The 27353-nt window shown below is 39.0% G+C and overlaps 2 protein-coding genes across 2 annotated transcripts; both read left to right on the top strand.

Moving 5' to 3' along the window:
- The first annotated feature begins 408 nt into the window (after positions 1–408).
- Positions 409–3630, top strand: LOC137720711 (uncharacterized). The gene is made up of 3 exons (XM_068459818.1): positions 409–573; positions 1355–1585; positions 3378–3630. The coding sequence occupies exons 1-3, from the start codon at positions 556–558 to the stop codon at positions 3423–3425; spliced, it is 297 nt and encodes a 98-aa protein (XP_068315919.1). The 5' UTR covers positions 409–555; the 3' UTR covers positions 3426–3630.
- A 17847-nt stretch (positions 3631–21477) lies between these two features.
- Positions 21478–24456, top strand: LOC137719972 (UBP1-associated protein 2A-like). The gene is made up of 2 exons (XM_068458953.1): positions 21478–23073; positions 24116–24456. Exon 1 carries the CDS (start codon positions 21597–21599, stop codon positions 23061–23063), a length of 1467 nt encoding a protein of 488 aa, XP_068315054.1. The 5' UTR covers positions 21478–21596; the 3' UTR covers positions 23064–23073; positions 24116–24456.
- The last annotated feature ends 2897 nt before the right edge of the window (positions 24457–27353 follow it).

Raw genomic sequence — 27353 nt, 5'->3', positions numbered from 1 at the left:
GTGTGGGGCGCGTTGGAGCTTGATCGAGCCGAGACTGGCCCAATTGCCAACGAGTCCAGTCGCACCGGGGGGGATTTTGGGGGGTATTTGGCCCAGCTTTAACATTTGGCATTTAGCCCAATATTTTAACATGGGTTGGAGATTGTTTAGAGGGGAAATTTCAGGGTTAATTTAGCATTTAGCCCATCATTAGAGATGATCTCATAGACAAAACTTCCAAAGCAAAGGCGGACAAGTAAAAGGATAGACCGAAAGACGTAGAGCGTCACGAAAGTGGCCTTTATGTAAATGACCGACGAGAATAGGGCTAGTGTCGTAAACGCATATACAGCATGTCTGATTTGTCTGCCGTGTTGTCTTGGTACTGTTAAAGGTTTGATACGCATAACAAACACGCACAGTCCGCTCTCCTCTGCTTTCCCTCTCACCAAAGCTCTCAACTTTTCTTGGTTTTCTATTTTATTTTTAATTATTTTCCGTTGTATTATTTTACATATCTTGAAAATTATAAAGGTGGACAAGTTTCTGTGAGGATCTGAGACGAGTCTTTATCTCATGGAGGATCGTAAGGAGGTGTTTCTCTTCTTCTCTTTTTCTCTATTCGTTGTTTGGTTTCTGGGAAAATTATAAACTGTGGGAAGAAGTAAAGGATTGTTCGGGTGTGTGCATGTTTAGGTTCGTTTTTCTTGCAGGAGAAACTGAGAAAAACCCAAGTGGCCAATTTTCTTGACTTGTGTAAATAGCTCTGCTGTGGATTCAGAAACATAGTATGTTCTGTTTTCCTGCGTTTTCTGGGTAGCCAAACAGAGCATAAACGTTTTTGGGCTTTGATTTTTTGTTGCCGGGGGATTGGGGGTTGTTTTGAAATTTGTTTAATTTGTTGATTAGCTTGAAATTGCTGAGAAAATTAATGAGATCTATGAATATGGTTTTAGTTAATTAATTAAGTAGTTGTCGGACCATTTTCCTTGTCCTTAATTCTGGTAAAGAAAACTTGGGTGTTGAATTGGTTTTGAGGTTTCATGCTTAGAAAGAGTCAAATTTATCACATTAACCAAAATCTTTGGCTTGGTCTTCCCCAACTCTTTCTCGTTATTCACTTCAATAAATGGCTAATTTTTCACCTGGGTGTGATTCAATCTTTATATCATGTTTCCCTCAACCCACACAGCCTTTAATTTATGGCTCTTCAAGCCACTTTTGGTCTTGCCTACGAGTGGGCGATGAGCATTACCACCGCCACATTAGTTATCGTTTGATGAGTTTGATCCAATCTATTTGCTACTCAAATCTTAAAATTTAAACTCGTCCAACAGTGAATCGATTAACTAGTTGGTTAGTTTATTGAATGCAGAAAAATGCACCATGGTTATCAGTGCCACAATTCGGGGACTGGGATCAGAAGGGGCAAGTGCCAGACTATTCTCTTGATTTCTCAAAAATAAGGGAAATGAGGAAGCAAAACAAGAGAGATGTTTCGAGAGCCAGTCTTGGAAATGAAGAAGAGCTCATTGCCTCAAACGCTGCTAAAGTGGGTGCTGTTCACAATGAACCCCATTACCATCGGACCCCCCACTCTCCAACTGTATGCTTCCTTTCCCTCTCCCTTTCTTTCAATTTTATTTTATTTATTTTTGTTTGGTATTAAACATGCAATTATTATTTTTTTGTCAAACGATAAATTTTGTTAGATTAGTCATCGACGAAATTCTAACTCACACCGTTATACCAGGGTGGTAAAGGGCCACTCGCATTAAACATGCAATTATTGAATATACAAATAGCAGTAGGAGGAGTTGGTGCAGTTATGAATTATGAGCAGTATAAAGTTATGATAGAGGCTTGCATATGCTATTTCTGCATGCTGAAAGGATGAGTGGGGATTGGGGAGTGGACTACCCTTTTATTAAACCAGTTGAGTCGGCAATGTAGTGAGTCGGGAGCAACTGTCTAATATAGTATTGACATTTCATTTACAACTTTTCTTCAATAGTGTACGTAGTACTGAGTGGCACGAGAAATAAATGACTGAGATTGATTCATTTGAAGAATTTTTGGCTTTGTAGTTATTATATTTAAAGAAGAAAATCACAAGATTTGGTCAAGGAGGTTCATTCTGTTTATTTTGAAAGTGATCATAATCATTAACAATAGAAGAAGCGATGATTAGCGCAAATGGCGCCTTTGCGGTAATCATGTTTTATTCTGTAGTTGATGATTTCATGACCACTTTGAAAATTAATGTTTCAAACTTCATCTCAATTTTCATACTTTTAAAATGATTGTTTTCCCATGAGGATTACTTAGAATGGATATTATTTTTTTTCTTTTTCTTGGGGGTTTAATACAGGGTAGAAAACTAAACCATCTAAGGTCAGGATCAGGGACCATCTACACCCACTAACCAAATAAAAATGAAAAATACAAAAAATTATTTTGTGTTTGACGGTCGCACTGTCACATGATCTTTGACAAGTCATAGGGGTAAAGCTTTTATTTCATTTGGTTTTTATTATAATCAGGGGATATGATTTGAACTCCGAATGCAGTGAGTTGAAAAGAAAAGCTCTGACCACCCAAGCAATCCACAAATCGTTTTTAATATGCATAAAATTGCTAGGATAATCCCATTAATATAGATAATTTAGAATGTTGTTGGTAAATGTATTAAGGTTACACACATTCGATCATAAAAGTGGTTGCACATGCATGAGATGCTCTACCTCTAACATATTAAAATAACAGCTCATTATTCTGTGTGTTGGAAAAAGAATTGAATAAGTGATCCAAGGGGAGATATTTACACTCAAGTCTAAGTGGTGCACATGCACCAGCTGTTTTAGGCCATATGAATTATTATAGCACGAATATCGTACCTGTTCATATCTAAACAAAGAAAATATGTGTCACCTTGTACTACGGTTTAATGGTATTCATCTTCACTTATAAGTGAGAGGTCTCAAGTTTGATTCTCGCCATAGGCGAATTTGAACCACATTATTGCTAACCTATTATAAGGCTAAGCTTACCCTCTCTCTCATTTAATGTAGATAATATCGTATGTTAAAAAAAATAAAGAAAAGGCAGAGTAATCAAATTAGTGTGTAAATAATTATTGTGGATCCAACTTTTATAAGTCGGGCCCTAGTAAGTACTAAAGTAGTGATGGTGAAAGGAAAGGATTTGACTCAGCTACTTGATGCTCAAGTGCCCTTTTCACTTATGGTATTTGGATTTGAAACTTTCTTTTTAGAGGGATATATCATGGATGGGGATGGGATTACAAATTTTGGTCCTGGTTATTGTTCACAAATTCAGTCTTTCATTTGTTTTTGTTCCGTGGTCGTGTTTTTATATTTGTTTTCTTCTCTGAACAGGCTCGACGGAGTATTTTCAGCTACTTCAACTGTTGTGTGAAGGCCTGATAATGTCTGTGCCCGGGGGATCACCTCTACTGCTGCTCCCAAGCCTTGTGACGTCTTTCATTGGTTTGTACTTGATAAGTAGTATTCGGTTCTTTTTCTTACCCTCACTTACACGCTTCATTTGACGAAATAGGACGATAACGACGATGCTTATGATGTATTATCGGATTCGGTGATTGGTATTTATCTGATATTGCTTTGCTCATGTTTCCGCTCGCGGCATGTACAATGTCGTAATGCTGCCTTGGCCTCTAAGCAACCTTGCGCTTCTGATGCGAGGTTTCATTTTTTTTTTTTTTTTTTTGGTAAAAAGATGCGAAATTTCTTTCTGATGCGACATTTCTTTCTTTGATGCTTTTACTGCTCTACTAATCTTCTGTAAAATTTTAGGGTTTAGAGAATCTTGAAAACGATTTAACATTAACAGATTGACTTGCATTTTTCGTGTTTATGTCTAATGTAATAATTTGATAGTGGAAGAGGGCCAGCTTTACAAAGGGGGTCCTAAAGGAAACCATCATCAGTTTTAACATTACAAATTACAATCACACGACTTATATATTGTGAATTTGGGAGGGAATGAAAAAGAAGCCAAAGTTTTCATGCAAATACCTTCTTTTTCGAATCCTTTTTTATTTTACTTTTTTGTTTGTAATAAAAAAAATTAAATTGTTGGGATAAATTTTCTAATGTTGTGGTCTATGTTATATAGGGAGACAGAGGGTGGGGCAATATAGAGAGAATGGATAAATTGTAGAATGTTTAGGGATTGTTGTGATTTTCAGTGACTTTATTTATAGTAAATCAAGAGAATAGGAATAACTTGTCCTCCAAATAAGTACAATACTATAGGAAAAGAATCACTAGAATAATGGACTATAGAAACCAAATTTATTTCGGATTTACACATTCACATTCACAATTACATAATAGTTATAACACTCACTCTCTTAAGTGTGTAAATACTCAAGTATATGCAATATCAGGTTCGACAAAGTTGAGAAAGTCCACTCGTTGACACTAATCTGGGAACGCACTGGTCTCAAACATAGATCTTGGATATGGAAACAAATCTCACAAAACTCAGCTATGGTAAAACCCAATATGGGACAAAAACCCATACTCTAAGGAAAACGGTGAGTTGGATGCAAAGCCAATTTAAACGCCAATGGGACATACACAAGGGCAGGACCGGTCATGATGGGTGCCTCGTTAAAACCTAATCAAATAGCAAAAACCCAAAGGGAAACATGCTCCTAAGCGTAGGAAAAAAGAGTACATTAAGATCAAGTGAGTATACTTCAAGATACTTCCCTTGACTTTGACACAATTCCAAAGAGAACTAACAATGTTACAACACAGAAAGTTTACACATACCAATTCCTTGAACAAGCTTTTGAAAAGTAAACTTCGGCAGTGACTTAGTGAAAAGGACGACCAGGTTTTCTTGAGAACGGATTTGATTGACTTCAATGTTCTGATGTTCTTGTTGTTGATGAGAGAAAAAGAACTTCATCACAATATACTTGGTGTTGTCTCCTTTGATGTATCCCTTCTTGAGATATTTGATACATGTTGCGTTATCTTGTAGTGTCTTCAACGGTAAAGATATAATGCGTTTGAGGACATACCTTGTGCAGATCAAACAAGTACCATGCGTTAGCATAACCAACAAGGTAAGAATTAACCCAAGAATCGAGGGGGTGGCAGCTCTACTTGAGGATTCATACAAATAGAAAAAACTCAAATCTGTAGTACCTTCGAGGTAGCGGAAGATATCTTTAACAATTGTCCATTGTCTGCGTGTTAGTTCATTATTGTATCTCGCTTAAAGATTCACAGTGAAGGATATGTTTGGTCTAGTAAGTATAATAATGTGCCAATTGCACCAAGGTAAGGAACTTCAGTTTCAAGACCTTTCCCTCATCACCTTTAGGACGGGAAGGATCTCGTTTTGCATCTAGCGTTTGAACAACCATATGAGTACTCGAAGATTTTGCTTTATCCTCATCAAAATGATGCAACACGTTCAGGTATAGTTCGACTAATGAACAAGAAATTTGAATGATACTCAATCTCCAGGCGAAGACAGTATCGAGTTTTCTCTAGATTCGTTATCTCAAATTCTAACTTCAAGTGCACAGTGATTCTCTCGAGCTCTTCTGGAGTCTTAATGAGGTTCATGTCATTGACATAAATTGCAACAACTGCAAATCTGATATGTGACTTTTTAATGAACACGCAATGGCATAGTTCGTTGTTCATATATCTCTAACTAGTCAAATACTCACTCAGACGGTTATACTACATCCGTTCGCATTGCTTCAATCCATAGAGTGAACGCCTCGAAAGGGTGTTCCATGGTCTGAAACTATTTGATCCAGTTAATGGAATTCCTTCTGGAATTTTCATGTTGATTTCATATCAAGATCTCATAAAGATACGTAGTTTTTCAGAAACTACCATACTGACAAGGTAGCGAAATGATATCATATCCATGACTAGTGAATAAGTTTGGTCATAGTCAATTCCAAAACGTTGAGAAAATCCTTGAGCAATAAGGTGAGCCTTATATCACACTATGTGATTCTCCTCATTACGCTTTCTTATGAAAACCCACTTGTAACCTTCACATGTGGAAGTGTAGGAACTACAAGTCCAAACACCTTTCATTTCGCAAGTGAATCAAGTTTGACCTGGATTGATTGTTTATAGTTTGACCAATCTGTTCAACGTAGACATCGATCAACGTAACGAGGTTCTATGTCATCACATTGCATGCTTTCAATAACTACTGCATATTTTAATGCATCGTTGATTATCATCTCATTCTATACCTAGATATCATCCAAGTTAGCATAAAGAACCAAAATCTCCCGATTTTTGAAAGGTGGATTCATTTTTTCCAGGACGTTTCCGTCATCGAGGATGAGTAGGCGATGGTCGAATTCACGTTATTTTCACTAGCATGTGTCGGGGATTTCCTCTTTTGAGGTTGTGAATCCTTTAAACCAACTGGTCTACCACATTCTGGGTTGGAGCACATGATTGGCTAACCACCAAGGTGTTAGGCACGTCCGTGAGGTGGGGCAATCTACTTAACACATTCATGGAATCCTTATAGAATACGAGTTTTACATTTGTATGCTACATCGATCTTTGTAGGCACATTTGCAGCTTGTATATGTGATCTCATCACTTTCGCTAGATTGATAAAAGATCTAGCAAGTGTTGAAGATCTAGGATTCTTTGCACTTTAGTTTTAGATTGTGCAGTATAAGGATCCAAATGAGACATAGTGGGAGTCATCTATGATAATTCACGTCGTTATTCCAAAACGGTGACGTTCTTATCTCTCCTTAACTAAGGGAAGACTGCCTTATAAAAATGACAATCCGTGTAATGAGTGGCAAATAGATTGCATGTTAAAGGTTCTAAGTAACAAATGATTGAAGGAGAATCATATCTGACATAGATTCACATCTTCTCTGAGGATCCATGTTGGTATGTAAGAGAGGCACATGAACAACACAACCAAAGACGCACATAAGCGAGATGTCAGGCTCGTATCTAGTGACCAATTGAAGCGCAAAATAACATTAAGTCATGATAGGGCTTAAAGGGACAAGCATTGTTGCATGAAGTATTGCATGGCCCCATGAAGAAATTAGAAGTTTGGTACACATGACAAAAGTCCAAGCGATTAATAGAAGCTTTTAATGAACACTTCTGTTAGGCCATTCTGGGTATGAACATGGGGTATATGATGTTCAATTTCAATCTTAATGGACATGCAATAGTCAATGAAGGTTTTCGATATGGATTCTCTAACATTATCCAGTTGAATCGCATTATCCAGTTGAATACACTTAATCGGATAATCACGGTGGTGAGCCCTTAGCTTAAAAATTGAGCTAGGAGTTTGAAAAATGCAGTGTTTTTGTGGACAAGAGACACACGTGTGACCAACTTGTAAAAACATTAACCAATACCATAAAATATCTAAGTGGTCGGCATGGAGGTTGAATCAGTCCACAAATGTCCCTTGAAGCCTTTGAAGAAAGGTTGGAAGATCCGTGAGGATGTTGTTTTGGGATGGTTTATAATTAACTTACCCAATGAACAAGTTTGACATAAGAAATCTTGAGGGATGTAGCCTAATTTTCTGGTTAGGGGGTGCCCATGTGTGACTTTGAGAATATGGCACATTAAACTGCGTCCATGATGTCTCAATTGACACACCCCGTCCCGAAGGAGGGCATGTTGGCCGTCACGTGAGAGTGACGTAACCATTTGCACAGTTCGGAAGCTTTAAAAATATACAACTTCTAAAATGAAACACCCGAAGGTGAGTCCTTATTTGGTCCATTCTGTCAGAACACCGTTGAATTTCCTCGTAGTCACCACACCTTTGCAATTCTTGAACCTGGAGGGGCGCAAAACAAAATTGAGTGGGTCAGCAAAACGAACGTATTCAAAACCTTCTTTTCTCTTTTGCATATACTAACCCCTCGCCGTAAAACAAGTATAGTTTCCCAGAAAATAACATATATACGTATGTATAGATATGCTAGTCATGCTCAAAGATATATCATTCATGCTCATAAATATGCCATTCATGCTCGAGAATATGCCACAACGGAAACTCATAATCAAATGTAAGTGCTCAAGCGTAATTCACATAATAACATATAATCTGGCAGCCGGGAATCACCTAACGTGACCTGTACGGCTGCATCTAGAGCTCCACTCTCAACTCAATAACTGAATCTGCACACGAGTCGGAACCACCTAACGTGGTCTGTACGACAGGCTGGGTGTAATATATATATATGCTCTAGTGCTACGATCACGTGAAGCTGTGCGATAAATCGCGGGTCACCTACAAGTCGGAACCACCTAATGTGGTCTGTACGACAGGCTTGCACCTAACTTGGATCCAAGGCGAGCATGCGGTGCTGGTGAACATACACGTGAAGGCTGTGCCCTGGCCTCGGGCGGGAGCACTAACACCGGGGGTGCAGATTATGAGCTCTCTAATCCTCTCAAACTACTACTGCATAACAACATGAATATCACTTACCTGGCACTTACCTGTGCGTCCACAGCACCAATACACATATATAAATGTATGCCGTTACTAATGCATGTGATGATAGTATTTCAATCGTATTCCAAACGTATTTCATACGTATATCAAATGTATTTCAAATGTAGCTTACCTGGGCCTCCTCAGCACCATGCAACAATATGCATAATTATGGTAATGCACATATTAAAATATGATGCATATATGACAGGATATTTAATTCGTATTTCTTTTAAAATACGTTTTCTGGGAAATACGTCAAGCATACGTATATATATATACTGAAAAGTAACTGCCCACTCACTGATCACATCGACGTCTCGTAGGTCCCTGAGCCTCCCCTAGATTGGTTACATTCTTCTTTTGTATAATTTTCACCTATACAAACAGTAACCAAATTGACATTATTTAACGCACATACACCAAACATTCGTCAATAACTTTCTCATACGTTGCTCAATTTGGGTGTATGAATATACCACGGTGATCTACACGACGTCACGAACGCGTGACAATTTTCAGAACTCAATTTGGAGCTCTCACGCGCCCCACGCGCACTGTTCACGCGCTGCCCACGCGCGCGTCTTTTTCCTCGCGTCGCCGGACTGGTTTCGCCGGAGATGGTGTTTTGCCGGAATTTCTGGGTAAATTTCAAAGTGTCATAACTTCTTCATTTCTTAACCATTTTCGACGTACTATATATCAAAATGAAGGTATTGACGAGACGAACACATCCATACCTGCCTTGACCCCTAACTCGCCATGGATTCGCCGGAAAAAGCCCTGAAAGCTCCGGCCAAACTTTGAACTTGTCGTTCTCCGTGTTCCTACGTCCATTTTTCACGTAATTTATACCAAAATGAAGCCCTAATCATAATCTACCACGTTGGACTAGTTTTAGGGCCTAAAAACAACGGAATCAAACTTTTCCAAAAATACGAAAATTCGGCCAAACTTACAGTTCGTGATCCCGACGTCCAAATCCTTCAAACGAAGCACTCCGAGCTTCCTTAGGACCTCACCAAGCTTCCTACAAGCTTCAAAATCCCAAAAAACATCAATCTTTACGTGTGCATGAACAGTGCACACGCACAGTGAAATTGAAATCCATGTTTTCCGAAGTGAAACTCACCTGAAATTGGTACCATCGTGTTCGTGTGGTCTTCAGGAGTACGATGGTGGTCTTAGATCCTTCGTTGGTATAGTTTTAGGGTGGTTTTGTGGGTGGTCCGTGTGAGTTCGAAGGAGAGAGAGAGAACAGAGAGTGAATGAGAGATTTGTGAGGGGGGAGAGAGAGAGAGACAAGATGCAGAAATGGGGGAGAGATTTGAGGGAGGTGGGATCCTACCCAATCCCCAAATCATCAAGTTACAACATATTTTACGCCCCTTAGTCCCGTTTAAGGGCATTTTCATAACTTCACGTCCTCGGAATTAAAATTCCGGGACGGGTTGTGACAACCTTCCCTCCTTATAGAATTTCGTCCCCGAAATTCCAACAACCAACTTAATCATCCAAACTCATACCATAGCTTCGGATAAATCTCTCTCATCTGATTCTCCTTCTCCCACGTAATTTCTTCCACTGAATGCTTTCTTCACAAATTCTTTACCAATTACATTGTCTTAATTCTCAATACATTCTTTTTCCAATCCAAAGTCGTCCTTAGTTCCTCAACCAGTTTAATCCGGATTAATTCTCAACAGTTGCACCGGAACTCCATGTGACGAATCTGCCACCTAGTGACAACGCATCGAAATATAATACATTATGCACCTTAGCCAATTTTGAAGACATCACCACTTGTATGCAACTTTACCTACTCTTCGATGATCACATAAAGTCTGAGGTACTTAGGACTCAATTTGCTTTCCTTTTCAAGCCGAATCATACTTTTCTAAAGTGAAAACTTCAAAATTAAAAGATCATCTACGTTAAACACTCGATCAGTGACATGTTCAACTATTAATCTCTTTTGCCATTCCTGGCTACTCTCAGGTTAAACTTAATCACCTGAATACTTTGAGAAGACTCATCCATAGTTTCAGGGCCTACCAAAACCCTTTCGTGATCGAATCTTCTCTATCCAGAAGTATTTCTTCCACAAATCAACAAAAATCGACACATTTCATGGTCCTTATGGCGTTACTTTGGAAACTGTGCAACCAACATACTTAAGAAACTCAGCAGTTCCGTAACCCAAATCTCTTCTCCATAAAACATATAAGTACTGTTGCACTGTGGTTGTTACTCAACACTGGAGTAAATGTACTAACTTGGTACATTGATCAACTATCACTTCAAGTTCAATCATAACCATCATATTCTCGAACTCAACAATCTTTCTTTTTCCCTTCTTTCTTTACCTTGGTTAATTCTTAATTTTCTTTGTTAACCATTTGAGTCTTAAGTACGACCTTACTAAAAAGACTTAACTTGAAAATTAGCAATTACCACTTCTTCTCAATCTTCCATTCTCAACTTTACTTCAGTTGATTTCCAATCCACAAGAAGACAATCTTGGCAAGCGTGCCAGACATCAACTCTTACCACCGTCTTTTCACCAAGTGCATCAGCTAGAACAATTTTACGATCACCCTGGTCGTACAATCATGTTCATTAAACAATTCAATCCACCTTCGCTGCCTTATATCAAAATCCTTCCAAGTAATGGATATTGGAGACTTTTTGGATTCGTAAAAATCTTGCATTCTTACCACAAATAATGTCTTCATAACTTCACAGCAAGAATGGTAATCATGACTTCCAAATCACCAGTAGGGTAACTCATTTCATGAGGTTCCTTTTGTCGTGAAACGTATGTAATCACCCTAACATTTGCATCAACATGCATCCCATACCATTCAAGAAACATCACTAAAATTTATGATTACCACTATTCTCTGGGAATACTAAAATACGTACATGAGTGAGGAAATACTTCAGTTGTTGAATCCTTTGCTCACAATTTCCTTCCCACTCATACGTAACCTCTTTTCTCAACAATCTCGTCAATGACAAAGCAATGACTGAAAAATCTTTCACAACCATCCGAGATAGTCTGGTAAGTTAAGAAATTCCGAATCTCAACTACGGCTCGTGGTTATTCCAATTTCTCAATTCCTGCTGCCTTTTAAGGATTCACTTGAATACCTTCAGCAGATATAGCAAATCTTAGAATGCCACTTGATTCATTTAACTTTAGCATTTGCTAAACTTAGCATACAACCAACGTTCTAACAATCTTTACTTCACCAACTTAATATATTTACATGCTCTGCTCTGGCTCAGAATGTACCAGAATATCGTCCATGAAAATGATAACAATTTATCAAGGCATTCCTGGAATACTTCATCCATCAACTTATGGAACAGCATGAGTATCCGCATAGCATCACCAAAATTTATAAAGACTATAACAAGTCCAGAAAACAATCTTAGGATCGACGTCGCTCAAAATCTTCAATTGGTAATGGACAGACTTCAAGTCGATCTTTGAAATTACACAAATACCTCTGAGCTGATTCATTAAACATCAGTACACCATCTTGGATAACGGTTCTCAATCGTTACCCGATTCAACTGCTTATAATCAAAGCACAGCCTTAACGTCCATTTTCTTTCTCACCAACAAACTGGGGTTCCCCCAACGTAATGTACTAGGTTGAATAAAAACCTTTATCAACCAATTTCTAATTCTCTTAGTTCAAAGGCAAGGCAACATTCTATAATATATGGTTTGTACCTGGAGACAAATCCATAGTGAACTCTACATCTTTAACTGGTGGCCATCCAGGTAAATTCTCAGGGAAAATGTCAGGTAAATGTTTGACTACTCCCACTTCTTCCACACTACTAGAAGTGACATCACTTAGCACCACATGAGATAAGTATCCTTGGCAGCCTTTTGATAATAATCTCTTTGCTCTCACAGCATAAATAACGGCCTGCCTCACTCCACTTTGCATACTTACAAAAGTAATCTCTAGTCATCCAGACCGATGGAAAATAATTGGTTTCCCGGAAATAAAGTATATACTCATATACGTAATATATCTTGCACACATTCAGTACCACTTCGCGTGGTCTGCAACTCATCACTGTAAATAACATAATATGCTCTAGAATAACATCGAAATCCACAATCTAATGGAACAAAAGTAGCTGGCAACAATACATACTCTACTATTACTGAGCACTCTGAATAAGTACGATACTAACATAGGATAACCTACCGGTTTACTTGCTTAACGAATCCACGAATAAGTTATTAATATTACGGTCTGCAACCCGCAATACTGATAAATCATCGTTGTCTCGATAAGTAAGCAACAACTCTCGAGGGTGTAATATTACTATTTTGCCACTCATTAGGAAATACATACACACGTCTCAACCGCGTTTAATTACTACTTTCTAGGCAATAACATTAATAACATAAAATTTCTACATTAATAACAAATAGACTCTAACTAAGTCATTAAAAATAATTAATGTACTCCTAATCAAATCCGAATAATTCTGAGTATCTTGCAGTGATGTGTGGTTAACACATCCCTGGGCTTATTGTCGTCTCCCACAACCTCTATTAGTGTAAATACTTCGCTCGTGTACACCACGGCCTAACTGACCATAATTAATAGATCCAGGAACTTGCTGGATCGGTGCCAGTTATGGCAAAGAAGACTGCTAAGGCTTCTGTTGGCTTTGGACATAATTTGCAGTTCTATGTCCCATCTATCCACTTGTAAAGCGTCCACTGCTTTCTCGCCTACATTCTCAAAGGTGTCCATTATTGTACCTACAGCCCAAAGGTACATTTCTTTTACCAAAATCACCTTGTCTCTGAGATCTGGGATTACCAATACATCTATCACTTCGCTTCTGGTCAATGGCATTAAAACATTTGCCAAAAGAACTAGAATTAGCTTCACTTCTTTTGAAGTTCCGAATCTTTTGAGGTTCTCGAGATGACTGGCCTTTATCCTTGTCATCATTCCTCTGATTCCCATTCCTTTATTCTTCTTCATCATTATCAATGGACATAATCTCCGAATTCTTAAGGCTCAACAACATCTTGTATACTCCTGGTAAGAATTACAATGGATAGTGGTCACCCAAAGTACCACTGCCTTATGCCACCCAGCCTAAAACAATATAACACTTCAATCAAAATAGCAGCAATATTCGAATGAGACGAGGCAAGTCTGAGAACTTTCTATAATACTCATTGATCGTCAGCTTTCCTTGTCTCACATTTGCAAACTCTTGCTTTCTACCATCATAAGATGCCAAAGGAAATAATTCTTTTCTTTAAACAAGTCCTTAAACAATTCTCAATCGGCTGTTTCCTTTGGTGACAACGAATTATACTCCTGTTTCCACCAGGATACAAGTTCACAACTCAAACCAGGTAGTCGTCTCAACCCTTCTATCAAAAGGAAGATTCCTTTGACTTGCATAATCCAAAACATCTTTTCCAAATGATTAATCCATCACTTTGCTCCCTCAGGTTCATCATTTCATAAGGTGATTCAAATTCAACTCATAACCAATCTTAAAATGTCCTTTTTAGATAATATACTGAATCACCAAAATAATAATTTCCCCCAACAGCTAAATTAGGGAGACTAAGTTCCTCTAACTACGTGGTTTGCTACGAGGCGGTGTAGTTCTGACAGAATTCACTAGAACTTCTCAAGATGTCCAAGATTGAAACTAGGCTCTGATACCAACTGACACACCCCGTCCCGAAGGAGGGCATGCTGGCCGTCACGTGAGAGTGACGTAACCATTTGCACAGTTCGGAAGCTTTAAAAATATACAACTTCTAAAATGAAACACCCGAAGGTGAGTCCTTATTTGGTCCATTCTGTCAGAACACCGTTGAATTTCCTCGTAGTCACCACACCTTTGCAATTCTTGAACTTGGAGGGGCGCAAAACAAAATTGAGTGGGTCAGCAAAACGAACGTATTCAAAACCTTCTTTTCTCTTTTGCATATACTAACCCCTCGCCGTAAAACAAGTATAGTTTCCTAGAAAATAACATATATACGTATGTATAGATATGCCAGTCATGCTCAAAGATATATCATTCATGCTCATAAATATGCCATTCATGCTCGAGAATATGCCACAACGGAAACTCATAATCAAATGTAAGTGCTCAAGCGTAATTCACATAATAACATATAATCTGGCAGCCGGGAGTCACCTAACGTGACCTGTACGGCTGCATCTAGAGCTCCACTCTCAACTCAATAACTGAATCTGCACACGAGTCGGAACCACCTAACGTGGTCTGTACGACAGGCTGGGTGTAATATATATATGCTCTAGTGCTACGATCACGTGAAGCTGTGCGATAAATCGCGGGTCACCTACAAGTCGGAACCACCTAATGTGGTCTGTACGACAGGCTTGCACCTAACTTGGATCCAAGGCGAGCATGCGATGCTGGTGAACATACACGTGAAGGCTGTGCCCTGGCCTCGGGCGGGAGCACTAACACCGGGGGTGCAGATTATGAGCTCTCTAATCCTCTCAAACTACTACTGCATAACAACATGAATACCACTTACCTGGCACTTACCTGTGCGTCCACAGCACCAATACACATATATAAATGTATGCCGTTACTAATGCATGTGATGATAGTATTTCAATCGTATTCCAAACGTATTTCATACGTATATCAAATGTATTTCAAATGTAGCTTACCTGGGCCTCCTCAGCACCATGCAACAATATGCATAATTATGGTAATGCACATATTAAAATATGATGCATATATGACAGGATATTTAATTCGTATTTCTTTTAAAATACGTTTTCTGGGAAATACGTCAAGCATACGTATATATATATACTGAAAAGTAACTGCCCACTCACTGATCACATCGACGTCTCGTAGGTCCCTGAGCCTCCCCTAGATTGGTTACATTCTTCTTTTGTATAATTTTCACCTATACAAACAGTAACCAAATTGACATTATTTAACGCACATACACCAAACATTCGTCAATAACTTTCTCATACGTTGCTCAATTTGGGTGTATGAATATACCACGGTGATCTACACGACGTCACGAACGCGTGACAATTTTCAGAACTCAATTTGGAGCTCTCACGCGCCCCACGCGCACTGTTCACGCACTGCCCACGCGCGCGTCTTCTTCCTCGCGTCGCCGGACTGGTTTCGCCGGAGATGGTGTTTTGTCGGAATGTCTGGGTAAATTTCAAAGTGTCATAACTTCTTCATTTCTTAACCATTTTCGACGTACTATATATCAAAATGAAGGTATTGACGAGACGAACACATCCATACCTGCCTTGACCCCTAACTCACCATGGATTCGCCGGAAAAAGCCCCGAAAGCTCCGGCCAAACTTTGAACTTGTCGTTCTCCGTGTTCCTACGTCCATTTTTCACGTAATTTATACCAAAATGAAGCCCTAATCATAATCTACCACGTTGGACTAGTTTTAGGGCCTAAAAACAACGGAATCAAACTTTTCCAAAAATACGAAAATTCGGCCAAACTTACAGTTCGTGATCCCGACGTCCAAATCCTTCAAACGAAGCACTCCGAGCTTCCTTAGGACCTCACCAAGCTTCCTACAAGCTTCAAAATCCCAAAAAACATCAATCTTTACGTGTGCATGAACAGTGCACACGCACAGTGAAATTGAAATCCATGTTTTCCGAAGTGAAACTCACCTGAAATTGGTACCATCGTGTTCGTGTGGTCTTCAGGAGTACGATGGTGGTCTTAGATCCTTCGTTGGTATAGTTTTAGGGTGGTTTTGTGGGTGGTCCGTGTGAGTTCGAAGGAGAGAGAGAGAACGGAGAGTGAATGAGAGATTTGTGAGGGAGGAGAGAGAGAGAGACAAGATGCAGAAATGGGGGAGAGATTTGAGGGAGGTGGGATCCTACCCAATCCCCAAATCATCAAGTTACAACATATTTTACGCCCCTTAGTCCCGTTTAAGGGCATTTTCATAACTTCACGTCCTCGGAATTAAAATTCCGGGACGGGTTGTGACATCAATCATGTCAAAAAATTGGCACAAATCAAAATTTAAAGTTCATTATGATTCTAAATTTAGGATACTAAATTACTAACATTATACTAGCAAGCTATTTAAATTAGATGGAACCAAAACTCAAAACCAACAAAATAAATTACAAATTTATTTTCAATTGACTTGCAATTTAATAGTTCAAACTTTAAGGTTCTAGTTGTTGATGAAGATTGGGCATATGGGCCCGTTCTCCTTATTGATAGTTGGCCCCTTGTAGAAGATTGACATCTTCCCCTCGATATAGTAGTTATAGATTTGGTTGTATTACAACAAAGGTGTTAAACTTAGAAATCGACAAGCAGGAGACCTAGCCTTGAGAGAAGTCTTCCAAAACACCAAAGTCACAAGAAAATGAAAACTTGGGGCAAACTGGGAAAGCCCGTGCAAGGTCACAAGTGTAGGGGTCAACATAAATTATCACTTAAGAGCATATGGATGGAACCCCAATCACCAAAAAGTGAAACATTGCCAAACTTAGAAAGTATTATCCATAAGTGCGTCACATGAACTACACGCGGTTTGATTCCTTTCTAGGATATGTAGGAAGTCCTCTCCAGAACCAACGGCAGTGCCGCCGCTTGTGCACAAACAAGTCCACGGAAAACTCATCTCTTTACACCCTTCCATAGGCTTATCGTCAAAAGTAATCTTTGGTGTAATTTTTTCCATCACATCATCTTTTCTTTAGAACTACACCAATGATTTGATCCTCATCTCTGAGATAAGCAGGCAATCCTTCTCGGATTCAATCATACCCCATTGTCAATCAATTTTGGTCATGAATAATGAGCATCTATTTGTCTAAAATACATGTTCTTTCTTTATTTTGTAGTGATGCAGGGAGTGCCCTACTCGTTCAAAAACAAGGTCCAACTTTGAAAAACTTCACATGAATGCAAGTCTAAAAAGTTCAAAAGTTACACTGTCAGATGGGCCTTCTTTAACCCAATCCGTTTAGAATGGTTAACAACTTGAAAGACTTGAACTGTAATAAGTGCGGTAACGATTGGCGGGCTACGAGCACATGGCTCCTTGACCTAGAAGTCCAAAGCACCATTCGACCTTTGAAATGTCTATACAATGATTGGCGTGCTTTTTCTTGATACTGCATGTTTCGATGGTCATGAACTTCGTAGTGATTTTAGCACTGATGTCGCACCGGGCGTGCCAAAATTTTGACCATAAAAAGTACCAAAACTACGTGGCGTGCAAGCCAAGTAACTAATGAGCTAACTGCGTCATTTGGTTGAATGCGGGGCATGCCAACTCGATGATCGAGCTCAATTAGTGAGTAAATGAATGTGGTGGTAGTGGTGTCGAACGCACTGCTAACTTTTGTGTTGTGATTACGGTTGAGGAAGGAACTTGCCTTGACATTTGGGTTCTAAAGCATGAAAACAAGGCTGCTAGTTTCTTTGAAGTTCACAAATTGTAGGCGCCGGGTTCGCCTCCCTAATTAAATTTGTGCAAATGTAAGTACGCCGAATCGGTACTTGACTGTATGGACACAAATACTCAAAAGAGATAAGCATCTTGATTGTAAATGTGGTTCGGCCGTCTAAATGTCAAACTCCTTACTGGCCGAGACTTGGATAAATAACTAGCTGAACTTGAAGCAGTGTTGTTAAGACTAATTGAAGGTGTTTATCGGTCGCCTGATTCTACGACTCCACTGCTGTTAAGACTAACTTAAGGTGTCGTCGGTTGTCAATCACAATACTGTTAAGACTAACTGAAGGTGTGCTCAACGAGGTTAGGACGGTTAGTGTTTTCTCAAAAATGAGAGATTTCGTGCAGAGTGAAGGTTTGCGCAGGGTAGATATGTTTGTGTGTTTGGAGAGGCTTTGAACGTTGGACATCCTCTCTTATTTATAGTAGTAACTTTCCTGGTACCGAGGTAGAATCTTACCAGGACTAAATTTCATCGGCATCTTTCTTCTTATCAGAATTGGACTTCGAACACTCCTACCAAGCTTAGGATCCTGAATTTGTCCGTCTTATTCGATCCATTTCTTTATCCTAACCAAACTCCTCAAGAATTCTAAGGATATTCTCACTACCCTGCTTTTCGAGTTCTCCTAGGAGAATCAAACCTTAAGTCTCCAAAACCATCTCGAAAATCCAAGTATCCTTTATTAACTCGAACTTGGCTGGAGCATTCTGGACTGGGCCAAGATATCTCATCATGGGCCGATCAAATAGCTTACTTGGCCCATATCCATTAATTTGGGCCTAAATAGTTTGGTAAACTTTTAAAATCATTTTTTTTAATAATTGGGGTAAAAGAAATCTAAAAAGCCAAAGTAGCAAAACCTAGCTTGGGAAAACTAGCTTTTTATCACAATACACAAGTGAAAGTGCCATTAGATGATTTCTTCAAAATGGCAACCTTACCCTCATTTTCTCCTTCATCCCAGTTATGGACTCCACCTTCGTTTCTCCAGTCTGAGTGATTACTCTTTGACACCGTGCTACCAAAATTCACTACCCCATCCCTTCCATCTCTTCCTGTTACCCAAATTCGCCACTTTATCTCTCTCTCAATCCCCACCAAATATAAGATCCCAACCCATTCCCTTCTAGGTGATAACCCAGATCCCACCCACCCATCCACCACCCCACCCCCTAAAATATGCAACACTCTGGAAGAGGGAGCAGATACAACAGCTACGAGAGGGACTGGCAACCCCAATCTCTTTTCTGATCTCGTCAATGGCATATATGTGAGGGATTGGATTGCTAGCCGATACAACGACTACGAGGTTGAGGGTTGGGCAAAAGGAGCTAATACAAAGGGCAATACAAGCAAGGATTGAGACGTGGTTATGAGGATTGCGGATTCTCGACAAGAGATTCGTATGCAGGGGAAGTGCAATCGGAAAAGCCACGACATCAGAGTGCAGACTTGCACGATGGCAGTTGCTTTGTTGGCTAGATAAAGAGGATGAATGAGATGAAAATGAAGAAGATGAAGAAAGACAAAAAATGAAAAAAAAGATGAAGATGGAGAAAATAAGGGAGATGACACTTCTAGAGAAGGGAGACTTCCATAGAGATTATTAATAAAATATAAATAATAAATAAAAAATATTATTATATTTCATCTAACACTATGCCCTTTTTATTCTTTTAAAAGTTTACCAAACACTTGGAAATTTGTTTTTTTTTCTTTTTTTTAAAGCACTTTTATTAAAAAGTTTACTAAACACTTAACAACTTTATTTTATAATTATTTATTCTCACAGTACATCAAATTTTTTTTTTTTTTAACACAACAATACTAAATTAGCCCTAAGGGTTGATCAAACCAGTCTTTGTTACATATCTAATTTTAGGGGTTAATATGTATAATAGTACTTTCTTGATTTTTAATTGATAAAAGGTATTTTATTAATATATAGTATAAGCTAACTACATTATTACTAGTCTATTGTAAAACTAAACTCATCACTTCCCGTAGATAATATTAGTTCTTAAAAAAAAAAAAAAATTACGTAGCATAAGATAAAGAAAAAGAAGGCTGAAAATATTTTGTGACTTTTGACAAAATATATATATATATATATATATGTATGTGTGTGTATATATATATATATATATATATATATATATATGTATGTATGTATTTGGGCCTCGTTTGACAACGTGGACTGTACTGACTATTTCTGTCGGATAGGATAATTAGTCACCGGATAGTACTGACTAAATTAGTCGGGCGTTTGGTGCAGTATCGGATTAATGATCGTATTATTTATACTGTATTTGGTATTATACTAGATAGGAGGAATCAAACTTAAAATTAAATTAAAATTAAAATTAAATTAAAAAAAAAAAACTGAAATCATCTCTTTTGTTCCCATATCTCTTCGACGCACCCCCTCCCCCCCACCAAAAACTCCCTCCCTCTCTCTCCCTTCTTCTTCGTCGTGTGCTCCCCTGAAGAAAACCCCACCACAAAGGCAGCAACAAGAAACCCAGCAAAACCCACCTTCCAAATTTTCATCGTTTTTTTCTCAATCCTTCTCTTTTTTTACCTACAAATCAACCTAGCAAAAGTAGAATGGTTCTGAAGGATATGACCCGAAGGAGGCAGATGGGTTCTTTAGCAATTCAAAATTTATAAAATCAATTGCAAAATTAGAGAGAAAAACAACAATCTGATTCAATCTGATTGAAAAAAAAAAGTTGGAAGAAAAATAGGAGGGCATAACAGAGAGAGATGAAGAAAAATTGCAAGAAAAATAGGAGGAGGGAGGAACAACAACGTGTAGCCGCCACGACGGTAGAAAATAAAGATAATCTTGGTTACTGCCGCTGTTGTTGCAGGACGGCTAAAACCATTCGAGTTTCGTCAGTCCATCGCGACTCCCCTCTTTCCTGCACTTACGCCGTTTGCGGTGATCGGAGAAGGAGGAAGAGGAGAAGTTGCAGGAGGGTGGAACAGAGAAGGAGGAGCAGGAGAATTTGCATGAGGGCGGAACAAAGAAGGAGGAGAAGGGGAACAACCTGGGACGGAGAGAGCGAGAAAGGCGCGTTTCTACCTGACTAAATAATACCGTGGTTTTGGACGGTATAACTAAGCGGGTATCAGCTGGATAAAGGAGGTGGGACGAGATTATTTAATTCGATGGCTATTTAGTCCAAACGAACACCGAACACCAAACACCGTACTCTATATTATTAGTACTATTCGATGCCTTATACGGTGTGCCAAATAGGACCTTGGTGATTGAAAGATACCTAACTCAACACAAAAATTGAAATTTCAACAAAAAAAAAAAAAAAAAAAACTCAAAAATTGAATTAGAGATAAGAATGTTCGGTTGAAATACGAAAGTACCCCTAGCCTAAACAGATGAGGATACTTTTACCCTGCATCTCTCCCGATTCCCAATCAGTTCCTGCGTTTTCACTTGGGCGCCGGCAGCAGCTCCTCAAAGAAACCCTTACCCTAACCCCCAAATCTGTCTATCCACGACGCTGCACCCCTCCTCTAATGGCGAAAAAACGAAAGCTTAGCTCCTCCGAGCCCTCCGAACCCACCAAAAAGCAACAACAGGTCGTAGTGGAGGAACCCAAACCCCAAAACGAACCAGCAGAGGAAGTAGTCGAAGAGGAAGAAGAAGAAGTCGAAGAAGAGGAAGAGGAGGAGGAAGATGAAGGAGCCGACGAAGACGAAGAGGAAGAGGAGGACGAAGAGGGGCCGGGCGGTGAGTATAAGGAAACCGGTAACATAACCACGACGTCCGCCTCAGCCGCTTTGGATCAGGCCGGTGCAGGTGATGACGAGGACGAGCCGATCCAGAATCTTCTAGAACCATTCACCAAGGAACAGCTTATCTCCCTGCTCCTCGAAGCTGCCGATAACCACGGCGACGTGGCGGATCGGATCCGGAAGGTTGCGGATGAGGACCCAATCCACCGCAAGATCTTCGTCCACGGTCTCGGATGGGACACCAACGCCGAAACCCTAACTGGTGTGTTTAAGGAATACGGTGAGATTGAGGATTGCAAGGCTGTTTGCGATAAGGTCTCTGGTAAGTCCAAGGGTTACGGTTTCATTCTCTTCAAGACTCGTTCTGGGGCCCGAAAAGCCCTAAAGGAGCCCCAGAAGCAGATCGGTAATCGGATGACTGCATGCCAGCTGGCGGCGATTGGCCCTGGCCCGGCTCCTAACGCCGCTTCTGGACCTATGGCAGCCCCGGCGGCTCAATCCCAGTCGATGTCGGAGTACACGCAGAGGAAGATCTACGTGAGCAATGTTGGGGGGGACTTGGAGCCCCAGAAACTTCTTATGTTCTTTTCTAGGTTTGGAGAAATTGAGGAAGGGCCACTAGGGCTCGATAAGTTGACCGGGAGGCCTAAAGGGTTTTGCTTGTTTGTGTACAAGTCGGCAGAGAGTGCCAAGAGGGCTCTGGAAGAGCCGCACAAGAATTTTGAGGGCCATATTTTGCATTGCCAGAAGGCCATTGACGGTCCAAAGCCGGGCAAGTCTCAGCACCAGAACCAGCACTACCACAAGTCACATAATTCCAAGTTTCAGAGGAATGAGAATTCAGGTTATGCAGGTGGAGCTGCATCAGGAATGGGCCATTTGATGGCACCTGCGAGTGGGGGGATTGGATTTAATCAGGGGGCTGCTGCAGCCCAGGCATTTAACCCAGCTATTGGGCAGGCACTGACTGCTTTGCTTGCAACACAGGGAGCTGGCTTGGGGCTGACAAACCTTTTGGGGACTTTTGGAACAGCTCCGAATGTGAACCCAGGTGTTCCTGGTGCAGGACATGTGATGCAGGGTGGATACGGGAATCAGGCAAGTATTAGTCCTGGGATGATGGGAAACTATGGAAATCAAGGTGCAATGCAAGGTGGCTATCCTAACCCGCAGTTAGGGCAAGGTGGTTCAGGAAGGGGGCAGCATGGCGCTGGGCAATCTGGTGGCACTCCGTACATGGGGCATTAGGTGCCATGAGGTATAACAAATTCGCCCTTGTACTTGGTAATTTGAGTCATCCTCATCCAAAATGATAACAAAGTCACTCCTATATTTGTTCCTTTTTGCTAGATGGCAGTAAATTTGGCTTTTAGATTGATTTTCAAGAACCAAATAAGTGACTTTTCAATTGCCTATAAATTCCACCACTATGTAAGATTTGTTAAAATTGCCCAGCTGATGCTGGATCTCTTTATCTGGGAGTTGGCACAAACTAAAATTGAAAATTTGGGGTGGGTTAATTTCAACCCTTTGGTATTTTCAGGGTTCTTCAAGACCATACAAATAATTTTCTCTTGCCCTCTTTTGAATTGAAAATCTTGGGTTCTTCCCCTCTTGAGCTATTTGATAGTGTCTGTTACATGCTCGATACCTTGGCTTCCAATTATATTGCAATTCTATTTCGGTCAAATATTACCGAAATTTCGGGGTAAAGAGTCACTAATGAAAAGACCGTGTGGTTTTTGGCACTCCTGTTCATAGACCCTATATGTTTTTGCATGTATCCTGCCATAAGTTCACTTTTTGAATGTACTTGTGTCATGCATAGGTTATATCAATCTGAGTATCTACTATTGTGGTTTGATGCAACTTTAATGCTGACATTTTCTTTGTGCTCCATTGTACCACTCCAAGGTTCAAACAAGCATATGTCAAGCTTGTGCTCATGTTAAACCATATTATAAAACCTACAAAACGAACGCTTATGAGTTCTAAAGCTTATTCTATTGAGTGATGCATTATTTGAACAATGTTTTCAGAATTGTTATACCATTTGAAGGCTCCTTTATTATCTTTTCCCAAGCTCCTAATAATGGATCTCTCTGAAATTCTTAAATTTAAGTGTTTTGAATCATCTGAGTTTTTGCAGCAAGTTCATATTCCATGTATAATTTAAACGTTGAGACCAGTTCGCCTTTTGAAGTTGAAATCTAACTAGTATTCCCGTTAAAGGGATTTTGGGTGCTAAAATCTTTTATCTCTTCTGAAAATTTTTTCATATTTTTTTATTAAATGTGCAGATCCCACGTGGGTGCATCAGTCTTTTTGTACTGGTCTGGTGATTCTTCTGAAGTTTAAAAGGAGCTGATGGTTACTACAAAGAGCAGAATCTTAAAACTTTCAAATGATATATCTGTTTTCCACCCCTTTTCTGTTTTTGTGTTTTTAAATTAGTGTAGTTTTAGTTTGATTTGTTTAAAAGCTCAAGAGTTTGAGAAATTACTTATAAACCTATCTGTATTTTATGGAGTCAGCAAGGTTGAACAAATTACTTTTTTAATTTCCGAAATCCTATGGATTAAATGAACTTGATCGTGTAGGTTTTTTTTTTCACTGCAATGCTCATTGTTAACTTTGCTTATCGGTGCTCTTTATTGTTTTTCTTGGTTTTGAATAAAGTGTTTTGAATCTAGGGCATCTTTAATTGGTTTTTCTAAATTGTGTTTTTGTGAGTTGGAAAATGGTGCTGTGTGAGTTGTGATGTTTCGTTTGAAACATGTTTGGGCACCATCAAATCTCAGACTATTATCTTTAGATGATAACATGATTCAATTGTTTACTGCAGTTCTTTGGCAGGTATATTTGATGCAGGTGCTGCGGCAGTAGTTACTACTACTACTACTAGTAGCTGCATATACAATCTTTACTCACTAGTGTCTTGATTTTTAGAACTTGTCAGAGACCTTGATGGCTTTTGGTCAATGATTTTTTGAATTTTCGATATCCTAGTTTCTGAAGAATAGTTGAAGTATGCGTTTGTGATGAAGTTTTCTGGAAACTACGTTCTCTTTGGGACCGAGTCACTGCAAGAGTTACTAACTGAAATCCTAATACTTGAATAGCAGTTTTGTGACACGAGATGCTGACTTGTTAAAATGGGTTTTCATTGTATTGAAAATTAGATTTTGACAAACGTGTTTTAAAACCTGAACTATTTTCAAACAGTAGATCGATTATCTATCGTTTAATCTTTTAGAGTTTTGAAGTAGGATTTGTGATCAGTTTCAAGGGAATGTTTCTTGTCTATGGGTTGGTCATTTCTCCATGGGTATAGAGCTTGTAGCTGAACTTGTGGCTTTATCTTGGTCGATTAAGGCCATAAGCTTTGTGGACTTCAGTATTGGTGATAGTTATCAGGAACTAATTGCGATAGGCTTCATGGGAGAAAGGCAAAAAATTGCAAGAGGTAATTGAAGAATTCATACAACTATAGGCACCATTGATTAAAGCAGCTTCGGCATCTCAGTCCCGGTTGTTAAACAAAAAGGAGGATGTTGTGATCCGTGGATCAGCTGTAATTCTGAAGATGGTAACTCCGCCTTTAATTGCAATTCCCTGAATTGATAATTCTTACATTGGAGAGTTACAGACGACGGGAAGTCGGGTGCCTGGACCAATGATCTCTCCCGGACTTTTATGTACGTCTAGTTGCACGGTAAAGATTTGTGAGTAACGTATTGCTGCTTATACCGGTGAACGGGTGAAGTCGTAGATACTAGACATGATTGTTTTACAGGCAGGGAGGATTCTTTTGGTACAAAATTGATTATTGTTAATTGAAAGATATAACAATAGGTGATTGAACTCGCGTTTGAGATCAAATCCGCGAGCTTCTTTTGTCACCGTGCCGTCGGAAGTTGTTTTCACAAAGGTGATTTCTCAGTTGAACGGCGAGCGGCACTGTTGTTGGGCGAAAAATTCCAAGGCCGATTGAATTGAAGCGACAGGATCAAAGCAGTTGTTTAAAAGGAGGTTGGATCTATACGTGATGCTGCTTAATGGAGGCTATAAATTTGAATACGGCTTTTATTTATTTATTTTAGTTTGTGTTTTTGAAAACTGGCTTTACCAAACACATACTTTTAGTTTTTATGTTTTTAAGTTATAAAATTTGTGTTCACATAGAGTACTAAATGGGCTCTAAAACATTTCTCAAATTAAATTTGAGTGGTAGACTGATTTACAGGTGGCATTGTTGAAAAGGAACCCAGATGCTCTCTAGATCTCAAAAAACTAAGCCAAAAAATCAAGTAATCTGAATTTTTGAAATTTGATATAACGGTTATAAACAGGGGATCTTTTTAAAGTTACAATAATTGTAATTGTTGGATCAAATTTCAACGGTCTGAATCACTTGATTTTTAGGCTCAGATTTTTTGGATATCTGGGTTCGTTGAAAACAACAACGAAGAGATGGATGGTTGTGTTTTCTACGACAAAACTTGTACTTAGACATGTAGTATTTGGTCCAGCTTCAATGCAACATAGCATTTAGTTATGTCAATGTTTTATTCATTAAAATAGATTTTCATAATTATTAGATTTTTTATTTTTAATTTTAGTCATTTAATTTTTGTATCAGTCACCATTGAAGAAAAATTGGTGGTATTTAGAAAACTAAAGGTTTTGCATCCATAATTTATGAGAAACTTCGAAACTTAACTTGCTCCGTAAGTTATCAACTTTTAATCTCCTTGTAATAGTTGTTTTAGGGGTCATTTGATAATTATTTTGTTTTAAGTTTCTAGTTCACACTTTTTTGAAAACTGAAATCGTGTTTAATAACTACTTTTAGTTTTCAGAAAAATGAAAACTGAAAACTAAAAGTGAAAATTGAAGGTTAAATTTCGAAAAGTCTAGAAGGTAGTTTTCAGTTTTCAAAACTAATAGTAGTTACCAAATAAGATTTCAATTTTTAGTTTTAAAAAAGTGAAAAATTAAAAACAAAATGGTTATCATACGGGTTTCCAACAAAACCTCGCTTGTTTTTTCTCACTTGCTAATGCAGAGTGGTAAACCATTTTGGTTAGAAGAGTATTTATCTAGCGTCGTTTATTTTTTAGGTCTTCCTTGACATACCCCGACCTAAATCGAGACATGCTGGTCGTCACGTGAGGGTGACGTAGCCATGTGTGCAGTGCGGAAGTGATAGTGATACGAATATGTGGGTAAATAAAAACCAAACTAGCTACTTTACACCAGGTAAGTATATAAGTACGAGTGAAGGTGTTTAAAATAGTAATGCAAGTGCTCAAAGCGTAGGTAACTTAAGTGCAGTTCAGCAAGCTAAGTATTAATTATACAAGGCATGAAAGAAATCCCTATATTATTTGAAGTTTGTTAGAACCGCCGTAGAATCCTCGTAAGCCACCAACACGAACTTCTACCTAGAACTTGGAGGGGCGCAAAACAGAAAGTGTGAGTGGGCAAAAACAAAGTTTTTGAAAACATCTTTGCCTTTAGAAACGTAATAACCCC

The sequence above is a fragment of the Pyrus communis genome, chromosome 16, assembly GCF_963583255.1.
Source record: "Pyrus communis chromosome 16, drPyrComm1.1, whole genome shotgun sequence".
NCBI lineage: Eukaryota > Viridiplantae > Streptophyta > Magnoliopsida > Rosales > Rosaceae > Pyrus > Pyrus communis.
This window is presented reverse-complemented; position numbering and strand designations above follow the sequence as displayed.

Coding starts and splice junctions, on each gene's coding strand:
- LOC137719972 (XM_068458953.1), top strand. CDS start 21,597: ATGGCGAAAAAACGAAAGCTTAGCTCCTCCGAGCCCTCCGAACCCACC.
- LOC137720711 (XM_068459818.1), top strand. Junction 1,586..3,377: donor GGACCCCCCACTCTCCAACT/GTATGCTTCCTT, acceptor TTCTCTGAACAG/GCTCGACGGAGTATTTTCAG.